The sequence below is a fragment of the Cryptotermes secundus genome, unplaced genomic scaffold (genome assembly GCF_002891405.2).
Source record: "Cryptotermes secundus unplaced genomic scaffold, Csec_1.0 scaffold330, whole genome shotgun sequence".
NCBI lineage: Eukaryota > Metazoa > Arthropoda > Insecta > Blattodea > Kalotermitidae > Cryptotermes > Cryptotermes secundus.
In genome coordinates this window covers 1,955,418-1,974,611 of record NW_019734317.1, presented here as the reverse complement: position 1 = coordinate 1,974,611, position 19,194 = coordinate 1,955,418, and the positions used below count along the sequence as shown (strand labels likewise).

The following is a 19,194-nucleotide window of genomic DNA, read 5'->3' as shown; positions in this document are numbered from 1 at the left end:
ACTGTACTGTTTTCACCAAAAGCTTGCTTCAACATTTGGTGCGTTTCTGCAGCGGTTTTCCCAAGTTTGAAACAAAACTTTATACAGACATGCTGCTCTCTCAGGTCAGCCATCGCAAAACCGCAAACTCACGGAAACACAACAATGGAAATACGTTCACCAACAATAAACCCAACCACTCAACTTGACGTCGCTTGCCACACTGATTCAAGAAGGATGTGTGAGGAGACACCTAGCGGTATTTCGATGTACTCATAACCATTCGCACGCAAAATTCAAATTTCTGTAACTTTTGGATTGCCCCATGTAATACCCATTACAGACTTCTATTGGTCGTATTTTATGTATACTGTGAAATATTGATCTATTGAAATACAATAAATATGAATTTACATTTCCAAACCACTAGGAGACTATATCTTCGTGATTGTAAATAATTTAACTAAATATTTATATAGCTATGCACATTTTAATGGAATTAGTATAATCTGATTTACATAGAATGTCACATGGCCATATAGGAGGCCATGAAATTTTTTCAATCAGCAAGAGTGCATCTTTAGGATTTTGTGGTTTTATGTTGACATATTGGCTTGGCAACAGCTTTACCACTTTAAGTTTTATTATCGCATGCACAGTTCTGATTTTATAATAATCTGGTGTAAAAAGAAAGGTAAAGCTCTCCCTGTAACAGGCCATAAAGGTTCATAGGGTTGTGAGATGTTGAGGCTTCCACATTTTCTCTGGACAGTTGGCTCACAGATAGTGGTAAGGTTATCAGCCTTATGTGTCGGCTGCCCTTCACCCCTCAGGAAGATTCCTCATACTCACTTGACCTCAGGTCCATAGTGCAGCTGGAAGGATTAGGTAAATTGAAAAAAAAAAAAATCCACCTTATCGGGACTTGAGCACGCGACCTTCCAGCTTGTAGCATAGTGCCTCAACCAACTACGCTACTGCGTGCATCCTTGATTTTGCATATGTGCTAAAAAATTTTCTGCTTGTTGTATCAGGTACTGAAGTTGTAGTGAGAAGGAAGTAAGCGACCAGCTCCTTCCCAGCTCATTTTAATGTAATTTATGTTTAATGAATTAGTGAAAGAATAATCATGCAGTATAGTATTTATGCTGTTGATTAGCTCTGACAGCAATAGATTTTTATCTGGAATAAATTAACACAAAAATTCTGAGTTGAATTTTTGAGTACCTCTGTTATACATTAAAACTGTAGAAGAATTTCCAGATCCATATTAAAGTTCCTTTTATTTTATTTCAGGAATTTGTGTTTTGTACCATTTGGACATTCTTCTACCTTCTGGCAGCTTCATTGGCAGCTGCTAATGGTAGATATGATGAAGCTTTTGGAGCAGCTGCGGTAAGTAATGGTGTTTTCAAATGTGTTGAGAACACTCAGCCAAGGATGTGGAATGTATGGACTAGTTCTCTGTGTCCACCAAATGTTTTGTGTTTTTGAGATCTCTGATTCATTATTTGACCATAGTCTATCAAAGACATTTATACCATTATGTTTTCACTGCTAGGTTGAAGCTGGCTTAGGCAGTTTTTCTGAATATGCTTTAGTACAGTAAGCTTGTGGCCCACCATACCACATTGTTATATATTCATAAGCTATTATAATAATTTCTTTCCTCAAGTCTATTACTGTTATTCTCTTGCTCTGGAGGAGTTAAAATTGCGCACTACGTATTAGGAGGCATTGCCTGGATGCGCTCTCTTTCTTACTCAAGTTTACTTTGGCTTGAAATTGACCTTCTGCTGTGGAAGTTGTTGGTCTTCAAGTTCCTGCACGGTATATCAGAGACTTTGCATTGTTCAATGTCTGCTTCTCATGTAAAAATTGTCCCTCTGCTAGATGTGCATCAGCTGCTAATGTTGTTTGCAGGTATGCTGATGTGTTCGGAGCCAGAAATGTTCTCTTCAATCGTTTTTTTTTATAAAATATTATTATTAGGATGTTGTGTTAGCACACAGATAAGTAAAAATTAATTTAGTTATAGTTATTATTATTATTATTATTAATTTCTGTATGTGTATGTATGTGAATTGTCCTTTCTTGCCTCAAAATGACATAACCATTGGAAATCTACATATTTTATTTTTCTCACCTGTTAATGCTAACTTTAATTTTTCTTGGAATTGTTATTAATTTATTGCCATTATATAGACTTATATTTTGTGTATCTCTGTGTACTCATTATAACTTTATAATTGGCCTCTGTGCTGTTAAGTTTGCATGTAAATATGAACTGAATCATCATCATCTGTATTCTGTTGTGCTATTTATGTATATGTAGCCTTTCTTTCTGTTTTCCTTCTTGAAGGAATAAAGTAGGCTTAAGAAATTACTGTACTGTCAGTATGTGTTCCTTAATTTCAGCTTTTGAACCAACCACCAAACCACCCCACCAATTTCTATAAATTTTCATTTCATGCGTCCTGTTGTGTTACAATATACAACCTCTCTATTACAACCATCACAACCCAACTAATATCAAGATCAGTGCCTAGTTTTGGCTCTGCCACATGTTTCGGCTATTAATAGCCATCATCAGGCAAATACATGGATAACATATTGGAATATTCTATATTTTGTGCATATAAAAATTGTATAGGAGACTCGTGATGTAGATGTAATATTAATGCTAATTATTTAGTCGGTGCCTCATCTTACAAAGTATTGTCTGCTCTGTAGGGAATGTAAACAATTTGTCCATGGGAACACAACAAATCACAAAACCAACGACTGACTCGATGATGTAAAACATCAATCAAAGAACTTTATTCTTGTTTTATACTATAACTTCTGTTTTATGTAATCTAATTTATTGTATTTTTATATCAAGTATTTTTTATATTATTAATAATAATGTATCCAATTTTACTAGTACTGTGGTTCAGTGGTGTATATATGTTAACTGTGTATTTGCCTGATGATGGCTATTAATAGCCGAAACATGTAGCAGAGCCTAAACTAGGCACTGATCTTGATGTTAGTTGTGTTGTGACGGTTGAAATAGAGAGGTTGAATTTCTATAAAAATTAATATTAATGTTATACTGTTAGCTCCAATGTGGAGGTGAGTTAAAATACCTCAACTGTAGCACAGTGAGTCCTGGAAGATGACGAAGAGTGAACTTTATGTTTGAGGGTATAACTGGGCCACCCTGTCATAAATACAGAGACCTGGTCCTCCAGGTTGGGGTTTGGTTGCAAGGCTGTGCCTTTGCTCTGTAAAAAAATCATTGTTGTCAAATCCAAAGAAGTAGAACCAGATCAAATGTGGCAGAATCTTCTAAGGAAGGTTGTGGCTCAAAAAGGGCTGTTTTACCAGTGCCACTGCCGCTAGTAGAGGCCATTCAGAGTCATATTAGTTATTCCTTGGCTTCAGGGTTCTCTAAAAACCTTTCTCCCCTTTTTACAGCAGATGCCCATTCTTTTCTGTGCCTCTAAATCAGTGTTCCGCAACCTTTTTCTACTTGTGGCACACCATGAAGTATCCATGACTCAACACAGCACACCAAAATGTTATCCCCCTCAAAAACGCATGATATCAGACAATTAATATAAATACATAACGTGATCAACTTATTACTATTATATTGTTATTTTAGTATCATTAAACAGAAATCAACTCGTGCATTTATTAACAATTAATGAACTTCAATTCACTGTAGAGTGTAGAAAATGCACTTCTATTACTATTAAAGTAAATACAGTAATTCTACTCATACCTTCAGTGTGATACTTGCGCCTGCGTAGCTGCACACAGGCGACTGATCCGTGGTGGAATTGTATGTATGTATTCCAGTTGCAGAACACTGCTCTAAATACAGCCAAAAAGGAAACAAGTAGACTTCACAACAACACAGAATCTTAAAAAGCCAGAAAAGGGGGCATCACTGCATGGACCTCTGAGGACACCAAATAATACCCCAACTTTCCATTTTAGCGGAAGGAGCATAAGGACACAAACCACATTGGTTCAAGATCTTATATATTGGACATTAATAGGATTTTAAGTCAATTTATTTGTAAATAACGTTTTTTATATAATAGCTTCTAAGTATGTATTACATCGAACATTGTAATAGTAGTTTCTAAACAAGTTGGTCACATGTCTTCTGAAGCTGGTCACAGCTGACTGAAACATGTAAAGGCAGTAAATATATACAAATTAAATCACACAGGACGGAGTTATCAGTTATTCTGTAATTTAGTTTACTAGTGTGATGGACCAGAATGGATAAAGTTAAGTTTCTCTTTAATGCTTTCCCAAGACCTATTATTATTAGCCAAGTTTTCAGAAGCTCTGAACATGTTCGATATTTTAACATGATATTTTTTTGATATTTTTATATTTATTTTTTCTTAATTTCAGTTTTTTGGCTTTGTGGCAATGGTTGCGTATGGCTATGATGCATTCCTTAAGTTCAACGCTGTCCGTTCCGGTGCTCTAGCTCAAGGTGAGCGTGTTGTGACCAAATCTTCAAGTACAGTTACCTCACCAGCATACTGAATTGGAGCTGTTTCCTTCAGAACTCTCTTCAGTGACGCTGCTTTATCCCATTGTGTGGAATGGACAATTAATGTAAATAGTGTGGATCATGAGGACTTGCTAGAACACACACCAGTTGTACCTGGGAATCTAAGACAGGGATGAAGTGGTTAGTTTAATATGGATCACTTACTGAGCTTTGTTTGGTTGCCTTTTGATTTTTACATTGCCTAACTGAAAGGTGCACCAATTTCTTGATGTCTGAAAGATGTGTAATTTGTTTGGTTATAACATTATGTTAGATTCAAATATATTATATTGCTCATTGTCTGTAATGATATCTGTTGCCCCATAATTTATTTACCCTTTATTAGTATTTTATTATTTTTCAATACTGTCACCCCTGAATTCAAATCTGGCTGCCAGTGTGGGATTTAAATTTCAGTGTTCTCAGATGATGTAGTAAGCAGCATTTGTTGTACACATTCCTGTTGTAGGACAGTGGATTCTCATCATTTTCTGTTGGTTGCTCTCTCACGAAGGGATGTAAGTTTAGCAGTCACTTTTCTTTATGCATTACTTCAAGGAAAGTGTGGTTTGATGTAATCACCTATTTCAAAAGCATATCATGTTCTAATGAAGATTGCAGCACACCAGTTGAGAAGCATTGCAATAAGTAAGTGTAATTTTTAAGTGTATTTATTATCATGTGGAAGAATAACCCAGGCACACAGATTAGCGCTAAATGTTAATACCAGCAGGCATCTTGCTGATTCCAAATATGTATGTATAATAAAGAATAATGACTCCATTGACAAACAGACAATATTATTTTGTAACATATATTATTTCTTATTAACAGATAATTAGTAGCAGAAAGTTTTGCAAGTAACTTCAGGTATCCAGAATTTATTTATATAGGTGTATTACTAGTTATAGTTTGTTCAGGAAATGAGAATTTCCAGTGTAATAAGAAAATCTCTGTGAATCTTTTTATGGAGAACTGTTTTTCTTTTTTCTAATTTTAGTTCTAGAACTAATTTAAAGATCTGTCAAGCATTATAACTGTATAAAGGANGGGGTGGGGGGGGGGCGGGGGGAAGCACATATTAGAAGGTTGACTTGAATTTCTGTGATTTACGGACTGAACAACCACTTACTGTATGATTATGCAAAAAGCCAGTGCTTACATGAAAGAGGACATGTGTCCATGAGGATGAACTGTATGTATAATCCTGCAGTCTGATACCAGTATGAAGCATACTGACAATGTATTGCTACTGGTAAATGAGCCTGAGTGTGTTGCACTGCTGTTACTGCACTCTGCAGCAACAAATGTAGGGATTCTGGCATTCTTAATCACATAAATTTATGGATATTCTTATATGTTAATATCACATTGAAACTTTTGTTAATTTTGAATTTCTTGGCAGTCTATTCTGAAGGGGTGAGGCAAATAATTTACAAACATGGCTAATGAAACAAGAAATTCTGGGAAGAACTTATCACCTACTTTCCTTTGATATGACACAGACTGCATAGGCAATGGAAAAATGGGGGGATGCCCAGGGGGATACAGACACACAATAAGGTGATCTTATAATCCTCCCTTTATTTTTTTTTTTCAAACTAAGGAAAGTAGGCTAAAAATAAGGCTGTAGGATGTGATGGACACCATAAAGCATGCTGGGCAGAATGCTTCTCAACACATGTTTATATGGCAGTGTTTAATTATATTAATCGTATATTAATCTTTTATGACTCCAACATATAAAAATTAATGTATCTGTCATTAATAGGCAGACTGATTAACATCCACATGCATAATTGGAAGTGTATGTTGAATGCCACAGAATGTGTGAAAAGATATTTTAGAGCCCTTATAAAATGTACTTTGTTAGTGCACGTCTTATATGCTAGTTCGTCCAGTGAACAGTATGGATGGATACCTTTCACTCTTAAAGTTTCATCATTTGAACACTTTCTTTCTTTCTTTTTTGGAACTAAAATATTTATTTTCATTGGAAATGCTTTGTTCAGTTACATATCATCCTATATTTGCTTAGAACTATATGCAGTTACTTAAAACTACTGAAATAGTTAAGTAAATCTTGGATGTGTACTGTGTTGGGAAAATGTAGGTGTATCATTGTATAGTACCTGAATATGCAAAAGATTAATAGGCATCTCTTGAAGAAGAATAACTTAATATTTGAAATGTATAGAACTGAAACAGTATTTGATACTTCTGCATTTACAGAAAACAGTTCTGGTGATGATAACTGACAGGAAGTATGTATTGTACAGGAACTACGTAATTGTCCAGTCTCGAAATATGAATTGATATTAACTGACATTAGAATTTCAGAGAAACGTATATCTTTGTTACTGTATATGCTGATAATTTAAGTATGCTAATTAAGTACAACTTCGATATTTTACAAGTAATATTTGTTGTATTATAACAGTTTTGTTATTGTGTAATAAGTGATGTTACGATACATGACAATTTCCTGATACCACATTTTGTATATATGCTTGGTATGTGGTTTGCCATATGGTGTGCTTTAAATTTTAATCTCACAAGATGAATTATAGGGAAGAAAAGACTAGCTTCATTTCTCGCAAATAACAGTATGTTTCTTGTCTTTGTTCAATTTGATGTTATTGGATGTGTGCAGACATTTGTGTACACAGGTGTGTATAGTATTCTTGTTTATTATACCAGGTCAAAATATATCATTCCATTTATGACAAAATTGTATATGAATTTTAACTGTAGATAACGCATCAAACAGCTCTGAATAAGAAACATTTATATGTATTTTGTCATGTAACTTCAATACACCACATAAGTCTTGGCTATAAACAGCAGATGCATGACTGAAATGTAGAGAATTTTTGTATATCATATTATTTGGGAACACGTTTATTACAGAACATTTGTTTTTGTATGAAGTAATCACACAGAATATGAGTAACTTGGAGTAAAACAAAATTGAATTTTTACAGTGGTTTAGATAGATGTGATTTCATGATGAAGTCTTTATTTGCACTGAAATCCTTATGTAATTGTTTCTCTGAGGACAAATTTAAATGCTTGAGGAAGACCTTCAATAGGAAGAATTTAAATTGAGGAATGTGATATGGTTCTGTAACAGTTTAACCCTAAATTATGGTAACAGTTAAATTCAAATTTTATTTTTCTGAAGACCCAGTTAATTTTCTTCTTTGCTGTGCTTAATGCAGAGGAATGAAGGAAACGTTGACCACATCTTGTACTTATTATGTACTTCAGTACATAATAAAGTGCCACCATGAGTTTAATGGTACATTTTATGTTTTCATGGGATTGCAAATAAACAGAAAAGGCACTGCTCACACTCTGTGTGGCAGATTGAGGTTTGTGATTTCTTTCATATTGTCATATGTCGGCTGTGTGACACGACAAATAACTTCATGCCGGTCTTGGATCTAGTGAATTTATTGCACACTTGCTCTTGCACTTACACAATTCACAGTGTCACAATTACTGCCTCAACTCTCAACTTCAGCTGTCTTCGACGGATGCTGGAACTTCACTGTCACTGGCGGCTGCTGTATTTCAACTGTACTCGACGAGTGCTAGAATTCAACTGAACTCTTAAATCTGTCTTGATTCCATTCACTTGATACATCTTAACTTGGCGACTGCTAGACTTCAACTGAACTGTCTGGTGCATTGAACCCCCTTATTTAGGCCTCTCGCAGACCACACAGAAAACAGCCTATATTGTTGGATGTGTTTACCGACTGATTGCCTAGCAACGGTCGGTGCTTGGACTCCACTGTTGTGTGACGTCGCAGTCTAGCAGGGAGGGGTGTTTACTGAGTGTTGTGTAGTGAGGGGATGAGTGGGGATATGTGATGTCACTCGCACTTCCTGTTGTGCTATCCAAACATTCACAGAGTTGTCGCCTAGCAATGGGCTGATACAATCTGCAACTCTCCCATTGTGTATGTGCCCCAAGGCCTCTGTGGCTCAACAGTTCCTTCATAGAGCAAATACACCACATTATTGTCATGATTTATGGTGCATGACTATAGAGAGAGTTTTGGATTATTGTATTTATTGACCACTTAATAGGTCATTGTACAAACAACTGCAACACTTGCTATTTCCACATGTCACAATTCACTAGTGTCCTTGATCTATTACAGTCTCCACTATCCATTTCATTTTAACTGGCCAACAATATGAAGTAGTATTTTTTTTTTTTTTGTAATTTGCTCATTGTAATATGATTCCTCTCCTGAATGGCTCATTTTGTTTATGCCAAATTAAGGTTGAAGATTTACTACATTGAATGGAGTGGTAAGGAGAATTGTACAACGCTAATGCGGTTCAGTAGGATACTTCATATAAGCATTTCCTGATCTTTGAAAATTTTACAAACTTTATTTCATTGTGGTAATCACCATTCTCTTTGATGTATAAATCAGATGCCCCCTTTCAGAGCTAGCATGCACAACTATTCAGTGCTAATTAGCACTATTCTTCATAATACTGTCTTATGATTTTGCCAAGAGTTACCAGGTATATACATGAAGTGAATGCAGATCTCATCCAAGAGTGTAACAGATCTCTTGTTTGAGCCCAGTTTGTGTTTAGTGTATTTGCAACAGAAAGTCACAGATATTTTCCTGTTAGTCTGCCATGTCTGTTTATCCTCATTTATTGACTTGAAAACTGCTGAATGGATTTTCCTAAAATTAGATACTGGTTTTACTAAATTCAACCAGAGAACCCTGAATTAATGACGTCACTTGGAAAACCTGGGTGCAGACTTAAATGAATCTTAAGGAAACAGGTGAAGACAAAGTGGTCTGGGTTCACCTCACTCAGAATAGGAAACAGTGGTGAGCTTTTGTGAACATGGTACAGTATGTGCCAAAATGTGCAGTACTGAAACTCATGCATATCGAACGTGCATGTGTGTTTGTTGATGGGGCATGGCTCCAGCCGCACATGTTCCCAGTAGTGAAAAGGAAGTTGTGTTGTGCAGTTGTTGGAAATGGGTCTCTCAATGGAGGAAAAAGTATTCATAGTTGAGTATTATTTCCGCTGGTCGCCAGACAACTTGCTTCCTTGGTTTTGAGCGGCCAGATGTTATATTCTAGAACCGCTACAGAATACATGTGTGACGATATGATGTGCCGTCACAGCACACGGTATATTAGGCCCCTATTTCATTGAGGATGAGGAAGGCAATGCTCTTACCATCACCCACAAATACCCGGCGGAGGTCGTCGAATTTTTAAGGGCGGAAAAATTCAGGAACAAGTCCTCTGGGAGGGACTTTAAGCTGTGTGTCCCGTGTCGTAACTTTACGGCACGTAAAAGAACCTCATATCCCCAAAGGGGATCACTGAGCCAAATTCCAGGACATTTCCCGCCCAACAATAGTCTCTAAGGCCTCTGATAGATGGGGGAAGCATTATAGACACCGCTAAGCAAATGGCCGAACTCGCTTGCTCGGCGGGACTGATGGTACGCACCATTTATCGGTAGGGTATAGAGACTGGTAGAATATCATAGAGGGAAGCACAATAGATCAAACTGGTCGCGGTGCATGGGGAAACCCACCCTCTCTAAATAACTAACTACCATCACCCAAGAATGCTACAGGGACATGGTCATCGGACCATTTCTTCAGCATTTGAGAAGGTTCTGTTGTGCAAGGGGCCTTTACATGAATAGACAGTGGTATCAACAGGATGTCTTTTCAGTTCTGTACTGTAAATTTTGGCACATACTGTAATAAACCTAAGTTTATTAGTAAGCGTTCGATAAAATTCTAGGAATTTCTAGACTAGCTGAACGACTGTTGCCTTCCAAATAAGTGTACTGGTCATGGAATTACTTTAGTTAATGTTTGATGTGTTAACATTTTTCTTATTTTGCTTAACATGGCTTCTGATTTTTGGGCAGCTGCAGCAGCACGTTCTGTTGGGCATTTCAAATTTACACTTGACTTTTCTTCACAAACAAACCGTATAACTTAGATGTGTTTTTCTTTAATCTGAAGACACTGCCACAGATATTTTCAGTAGTATGTTAACTATAATGCACTGCAAGAAAAATTATTGACACACCATGCAAGTAGACACAACACAAGTAGGTAAAGCACTGACATAGGTGCTCACCTCTAGAACCTGTTTCCCTCCCCTCTCTGAGACTCTTAATTTGCATCCTTTTTTGCATTAAAGTTTAACATACTTTGAAGTGCAACAAGCCATATTCCTCTCCAATCACTACAGAATCACGTATCATCAGCATTGATATTATCAACTATCTTTTTTCATAAATGAATTATGATTAATCTGAAGATATAGGTATATGATTTCTTGAAGACTGATCTATCTGTAAGCTACAGTAATACAGCTGTCTTTCTGACATCATTCAGGAAAATGTTCTAGGCTAGAATGAAGAAAGAAATTTATGTACTTTTCAAAATATGAGATATTTCCTGTTTAGTGTAATTGTATTTTTAGAATCAGTCTGTGAATAATGCTGCTTGAATGAGTATGGGAGGAGTTCAAATGAAATGTGCAAATTTGGTTGGGTTCAAAGATTTGGGATCATAGTTGTGGATAAACACATTGCTTGCCTTAGAAAGTATTCTGCTTGTTCTTATTACATCATATATTATTATTACGTAATACAAATGGTTATGTTCCATGTACAGAAAAGCTGAAAAACTACTATGTTTTATTATTCAGTTTAATTACTGCAGACATGATAGAGTAGTTGGTCCTCTGCTTCATTTTTGGGATATATCGTATATGGACTGTAGGTTAGCTATTTGGTAGCCCTTGTTATGGTTTCCACATTCCCTCCAGGCAAAGGTCAGAATACCTCCTTAAGACAAGTCATGACAACTTTGACATCCTAATTCACTATTGACAAATTCTACCATATCATCTATTTAATGTAGGCAGTTGCAAAGTGTTAAACCAAAATCAATTACTCAATCTAATTACTCCATATTCTATGACACTCTCATTTGATATACTTTAAATTCATCCAAAATGTTAATTATTCACTGCCCAATTATTTAATTCTCTATCACAGTTTCCCACATGAAGAGTGCTTTTGAAATATTAATGGGTTAGAAACTGACATTTAAGTTTTATAATAAAATTGGATTCCTGAATTTTATTCTCATTTTCACAAAGAATAATCCGATGATCAGGAAATAAATGAAGTAGATTTGTCAGAGTAAGGTTGAAATTTGTAATGATAGACCTTACTGAGCTCAGTATACTGGCATTTAATATCAAACAGGTTAATAATGTTGTATTTTAGCATCCTGTTGCACTGATTCTCGTCCATGATATGTATGTATCGACTGTCTTCTAGTGCACACAATCTCACATGACACTTCACTACATGTTTCGGCATCACTGTGCCATCCTCAGGTGTATTATTCACGTTAAACTATTGTGCTGCTCGCCATCATATGTCGTTTATAAAATGATTTAAAATGTATATTCTTCATGTACTATAATAAGATTTATATATATTAAAATTTGTTAAGATTTATCATCTTATACGTCTTATTTCTAACTCGCGTATTATATTATTCTTCCACTATGGGAGTCGTTCTTCCTATATTTTGTGTATACTGTGTCTTGTGATGTGTCCTTCTTCTTTGGCTGCGTGCATTGTAATATATATATAAATTTTATTATAGTACATGAAGAATATACATTTTAAATCATTTTATAAATGACACATGATGGTGAGCAGTGCAATAGTGTAACATGAATAACACACCTGAGGATGGCACAGTGATGCCGAAACACGTAGTGAAGTGACATGTGAGTTGTGTGCACTAGAAGATGTTGAATACATACACGTACATATCATGGACGATCAAACAGGTTAGTTTAGAGGAGGTACTAGTTCTGAATCTCAGACAGGACATTGGCTATTCTGACTGAGGTGTTTCATGGTTTTCATCAGTCCAGGAAAATGCTGGGATGGTACCTTGATTATACCATGACATCTTCCTTCCAAATCCTTTCCAGTTGATCATTCATTAATCATTTGATCAAACTGTAGTATCAGGACTGGAAAGAATTGTATGTGTGTGCATGCATGTCAAGAGGGAGAGGGATGAGAGTTTCATGCAATATGTTCCATTCTGTTCTGTGATTTAAAAATATTTTCAGACAAATGACAATTAGACGTTCTGTTTCTGTGATTTAAAGATAGTCTCAGCCAAGTGACAATTGGGAGAGCTGGTTGCTGAAGAGGAATGCTCATTGTGAGAGGTTTTCCACTTACTTGAGAATCATTGTATGATGTATTCTTTCTGAATTGCTGTATGTAAATACTTCCATCTTGAGAGATCATTCATCATGCAGTTGTTCTGATTTAAATGGTGTTATCCTGGCTACTGAGTTAAATTATTCCTGTCAAGATGTGTTCGGAACTGAACCAAGCAGCAGTCATAAGCTGTTTGCAGTTTCATTTTCAGCTCTTAAGAATCTGAAAGTAAGTTCATGATTTGTGATTATCAAAATTAATTATATCTATCCTGTATTATATGTCTCATGCAAAGATCCTAAGGGTCTCAAAAGAAATTGATGTTACTTGAAATAAGAGAGTAGTAACCCCAGTCAGAAGTTCTGAGTAAAAGAGGTGACTGGTCATAGGAAATTAATATGAAATTATTTCCATAATGCAGATCAGTGTCTGAGTAAAATATGCAGCCTGTGAGAGAAGATGAATTGAATATCTTGTATGAAGGGAGAGACTGAATACACCAGAATCACGAAATGAGAAGTACGTTTTCCCAGTTGACAAGAGTATTTTAGGCTAAGTTATGAAGGACCTCAGCCATGTAATAAGTCACTAGCACAACTGGCACAAATATTTCTTCAACATTCAAAGGAATTTGACCGTTTGTTACATTTATATCCTATTTTCTCTCACTCTTGTTAAGAATATGTATTAGTTCTATCAGGACTTTTCATGGTGCATGAGGGGAAGAACCCAAAAGTAAGCTTACAAGTATACATTGAAGCTGCTGAAGACTACTTTTATGGAGTCAAAAAAATCGATCCAACTAGTGCCAAGGTCAAGAAAGCATGGGTCTATACATCCATTCCCACATAGGTCTTCATGGTGTAGCACTTAACTAATCAAATACAGGCCAAACTTTACATTTTACTGATATGTAGATGTGTATAAATGGGGTGAGGTGGGATTATGTGGGCCTTGATGCTTCAAATTGGAAAGGATTAAGTATAATTAGCTTTTATTTACATAATTGATGGGACTTGTCCTGTTGTCTTTGACTTGTGGGAACATTCCCACAGCGTCTGGCAGACAATAGTCACCCCTTTCAGACGGTGCCAAACAGGCAGCTGTGACAAGAGCGACACAGTATTTATACACACTCCAGCTTATATACTAACTGCAAAGCTGCACACATATTTATAAACTCACCTGTGGCCCCACCTTTCCGTACACGGCCAATGGATACACGCCGTGACAACTGCAACGTTAGGTCTGCCTCCCAGCCGGCAGTATTTAAGACCGGGAGCCAGCGGTACAAGCAATTCATTCCGGGACAGCAGCCCAGTCAGAGCTATGCCTGCAGCAAGAAAACATCGCAGCAGCAAGTCTACTAGCAGCTGCGCCGCAACTGGTTCAATCATCGGTTATCAGCACCCTCTGCAGCCATCATTGACTAGTCCCCCCCCCAGCTACAAGGGCTTCGACTAACTTCCCAACAAAGTGAGCGAACAGTGAGGGCGAATCAGTGAGAATAGGCAAATAGCAAGCGTGTGTGGTAACACTACTCGTAATAACGATCCCACAGACTATTACTATATCCACTGTTATTCCAGCCATGTAAGAATTCATGGAAAGNACATGTGAGTTGTGTGCACTAGAAGATGTTGAATACATACACGTACATATCATGGACGATCAAACAGGTTAGTTTAGAGGAGGTACTAGTTCTGAATCTCAGACAGGACATTGGCTATTCTGACTGAGGTGTTTCATGGTTTTCATCAGTCCAGGAAAATGCTGGGATGGTACCTTGATTATACCATGACATCTTCCTTCCAAATCCTTTCCAGTTGATCATTCATTAATCATTTGATCAAACTGTAGTATCAGGACTGGAAAGAATTGTATGTGTGTGCATGCATGTCAAGAGGGAGAGGGAAGAGAGTTTCATGCAATATGTTCCATTCTGTTCTGTGATTTAAAAATATTTTCAGACAAATGACAATTAGACGTTCTGTTTCTGTGATTTAAAGATAGTCTCAGCCAAGTGACAATTGGGAGAGCTGGTTGCTGAAGAGGAATGCTCATTGTGAGAGGTTTTCCACTTACTTGAGAATCATTGTATGATGTATTCTTTCTGAATTGCTGTATGTAAATACTTCCATCTTGAGAGATCATTCATCATGCAGTTGTTCTGATTTAAATGGTGTTATCCTGGCTACTGAGTTAAATTATTCCTGTCAAGATGTGTTCGGAACTGAACCAAGCAGCATTCATGAGCAGTTTGCAGTTTCATTTTCAGCTCTTAAGAATCTGAAAGTAAGTTCATGATTTGTGATTATCAAAATTAATTATATCTATCCTGTATTATATGTCTCATGCAAAGATCCTAAGGGTCTCAAAAGAAATTGATGTTACTTGAAATAAGAGAGTAGTAACCCCAGTCAGAAGTTCTGAGTAAAAGAGGTGACTGGTCATAGGAAATTAATATGAAATTATTTCCATAATGCAGATCAGTGTCTGAGTAAAATATGCAGCCTGTGAGAGAAGATGAATTGAATATCTTGTATGAAGGGAGAGACTGAATACACCAGAATCACGAAATGAGAAGTACGTTTTCCCAGTTGACAAGAGTATTTTAGGCTAAGTTATGAAGGACCTCAGCCATGTAATAAGTCACTAGCACAACTGGCACAAATATTTCTTCAACATTCAAAGGAATTTGACCGTTTGTTACATTTATATCCTATTTTCTCTCACTCTTGTTAAGAATATGTATTAGTTCTATCAGGACTTTTCATGGTGCATGAGGGGAAGAACCCAAAAGTAAGCTTACAAGTATACATTGAAGCTGCTGAAGACTACTTTTATGGAGTCAAAAAAATCGATCCAACTAGTGCCAAGGTCAAGAAAGCATGGGTCTATACATCCATTCCCACATAGGTCTTCATGGTGTAGCACTTAACTAATCAAATACAGGCCAAACTTTACATTTTACTGATATGTAGATGTGTATAAATGGGGTGAGGTGGGATTATGTGGGCCTTGATGCTTCAAATTGGAAAGGATTAAGTATAATTAGCTTTTATTTACATAATTGATGGGACTTGTCCTGTTGTCTTTGACTTGTGGGAACATTCCCACAGCGTCTGGCAGACAATAGTCACCCCTTTCAGACGGTGCCAAACAGGCAGCTGTGACAAGAGCGACACAGTATTTATACACACTCCAGCTTATATACTAACTGCAAAGCTGCACACATATTTATAAACTCACCTGTGGCCCCACCTTTCCGTACACGGCCAATGGATACACGCCGTGACAACTGCAACGTTAGGTCTGCCTCCCAGCCGGCAGTATTTAAGACCGGGAGCCAGCGGTACAAGCAATTCATTCCGGGACAGCAGCCCAGTCAGAGCTATGCCTGCAGCAAGAAAACATCGCAGCAGCAAGTCTACTAGCAGCTGCGCCGCAACTGGTTCAATCATCGGTTATCAGCACCCTCTGCAGCCATCATTGACTAGTCCCCCCCCCAGCTACAAGGGCTTCGACTAACTTCCCAACAAAGTGAGCGAACAGTGAGGGCGAATCAGTGAGAATAGGCAAATAGCAAGCGTGTGTGGTAACACTACTCGTAATAACGATCCCACAGACTATTACTATATCCACTGTTATTCCAGCCATGTAAGAATTCATGGAAAGTAAATGAATGAATGTCTGTTTTAGTACATGATGTAATGTAACACCTACACCATGTTTGTAATGTTTACTGATGAATTATTTCAAGGTTTTGAGAAATATGTAATACTCTTAGAGGGCTATGGTATGGGCAGGAAGAGTTGGATTATCCTGTACTACTGATTCTGCTAGAATGCTGTACCATAAAGTTTTTTGCAGTAAACATTTCTCTCAAAGTGATTTCACTGCAGCTGAAAGGAACATGTGTTGACCAAGGGAAAACACTGCGTTGCCCACTCAGTGACAACAGTCCCCATATAGAGCACTGGAAAAAGGCAAGTATAGGGATAAACAGTTGGATCTTCGTCAAGAATGGTAAACCTGCCTTCCTTCATCCTCCTCCTTCACAGAATGGATGGCTAGTTGACATCACTGCTGCCCAGCATGTGTGGAGGACAATGAAAGAGGTTGGTTTCAGTGCCTTCACACTCAAAACCTGAATCAGGATCCCCTTGAGAACACATTTGGGGCTATTCGTTAGTGCTGTGGTTCTAACAATAACCCAACTGTGGGACAGTTTGTAGATGCCCTGAAGACTAGCATCATCAATGACCTTGCTTTTAAAGGACTGGGGGGAACTAATTGTGAGGACGATGGTGCTACTCTTTTGGACAACCTACAATTGTTTCTCAGGGAACCTGATGCTGCTTCACGAAATCTATTCACAATTCATGACAAGGAAACCCCTGCTGGTGTGCCTCAGAGTTTCCATGTTGCTCAGGAAGTACAGATGGACATGAGTCCTGCAGTACCTGCTGGTGACATGGAAGTGTTTTCAGTAGCCTATGTCAGTGGTTCTATTTGCCAGACAGGTGCTTTGAGTTGTCAGCTGTGATGCATGCAAGACATGCCTGACATCTGAAGTGCTGCTATCAGCCAATGTCTTCATATATTTCAAGGAGTGCAGTGATACAGAACAGTTTCTCACATATCCTTCTGAGAAGCTGGTGGAGACTGTTGGTACTGCTGTAACTCTGATGGAGTCTATAATGACAGAGGCTGTCCACTTGAATTCAGTGGAGCAGCATATCACAGCTGCCATCAAGAGCACCATTTACTTTGAGTGGATTAGGTGTACTGACTGTTCACTTCACCACCAACGAATAGTAGATGGTACTGTGAGATGTCTCACAAGAATTTACATTCCTTGGTAGTGTAAGCGAACAAACAGGTTGATGACTGAAGCAGCCAGGCAGAGGGCCACAGAGAGGAAGATGAAGATACTGACTCATCAGTAAGTCATTAGGAAAGTAATGCTTCATTTTCCCTTATAATGTCCTGCCCATTCCAACCTTGGAAATTGACAGAAGTTATGGAATTACTGGAAGAATATGTGTGCCAAATAGTCACGTGAGCATCATTAGATGTTTCGTACGTTGGAGAAAGTATCCCTGGTGACAAGCAGTTGCAGTGCAGCAACAGAAACTACTGTGGAGTGAATGATCACATTGTCATCCACAGTTCGATTACATACAAGAAACCTACTTTTAACTTGAGCTCCATCTCTTTCCCTCTTTGCAAACATGTTTCCTTCGTCTCAGAACATTAGAACTTCACTGGGTCAGAGTTCATTCTGGCTTTTATCTTCAAGTAATTATATTCCAATCGAGAATTGTGTGGGAAATAGTTTTCTGACACACATGGGTCTTGTTTATGTGTAGGTAAGAATGAAGAAACATTACTTTATAATTGCTTGCTAGTTCAGGTTATCCACCTCAGTGTGAAACTCTGAGAAGCAGAATCAGTATCAGGATTGAATGTGAGTAGGACTATTTATGCAATTTCTTTACCTGTTTCATTTTTGTTACATTGTTATTCACTTTTGTTGTTATAGGTGTATTTCTTCTCTTACTTTTGCCATATAATCCTACCTGTACTGAACTGGTGAACACAAACATAAGATTTTCAATAGGAATTGCATTTCTTTAAAATATATTATTAATTTTTGCTATATAATCATATCCGATACTGAACTGGAAGATGAATAGATACCAGATTTTCAGTATTCATTACATTTTTTTGTAAGATTTGTTACTTTTGCCATATAAACCTTTCCATTACTGAACTGGAATATGAATAGATACCAGATTTTCAGTATTCATTATATTTCTTTAAGATATATCGTTATTTCTGCCATATTATTCTGCCCAGTACTGAACTGGTGAAGATGAATATATTAGATTTTCTTATATCTTAAAATTCAATCTTAATCTTGTTGACAAGAGTGTATTTCAATTCTCGAATTCCATCATTCTAATGAAAATAATAATAAATGAGAACATGAATATTGTTGTTTACAATATATGATTTATAATACTTAAATGTAACCGAAAACTATGTTCTGTATGGCTTTCAAGTGTAAGTTATGAGGAAATTATGAGGTTAATATATGTATCTCTGAGGGAAACAGAATTTTCTTTCAAGATTCCCCAGCTTCAGCTTTCCTAAATACAAGTATTCCATGTATGTTACAGTTCACAATATTCAGTGCCTTTGGTTAAAGAGGTGTTTCATGTGAAAGAAAAGTTATGACATTCCAGGCACTGGTGAGAAACTTTTTCCAGATAAATAATTTGCAACCTAATATCTTGTACTCCAGAGCTGCAGAGGCTCTTATTCCTTTGTTGTTTTTTTTTGGAAAGGGGACGGGG

At 37.1% G+C, this 19,194-nt stretch overlaps 1 protein-coding gene and 1 long non-coding RNA gene across 2 annotated transcripts in view; one reads left to right on the top strand and one right to left on the bottom strand.

Annotated features, from left to right (window-relative positions):
• LOC111868552 (CKLF-like MARVEL transmembrane domain-containing protein 4) overlaps positions 1-4,855 on the top strand; it is a 17,021-nt gene extending 12,166 nt beyond the window's left edge. The window contains exons 4-5 of the mRNA XM_023859297.2: positions 1,276-1,374; positions 4,399-4,855. Of these exons, the coding sequence (XP_023715065.1) occupies positions 1,276-1,374; positions 4,399-4,536 (237 nt within the window). The 3' untranslated portion in view covers positions 4,537-4,855. The remainder of the gene's footprint in view (positions 1-1,275; positions 1,375-4,398) is intronic.
• Positions 4,856-6,495: 1,640 nt separating this feature from the next.
• Positions 6,496-12,925, bottom strand: LOC117282637. Its single transcript, XR_004513455.1, has 2 exons — positions 12,848-12,925; positions 6,496-8,546 (listed from the first exon to the last, which is right to left on the bottom strand). It is a non-coding gene; the product is annotated as an uncharacterized LOC117282637 (long non-coding RNA).
• Between the last annotated feature and the right edge of the window lie 6,269 nt (positions 12,926-19,194).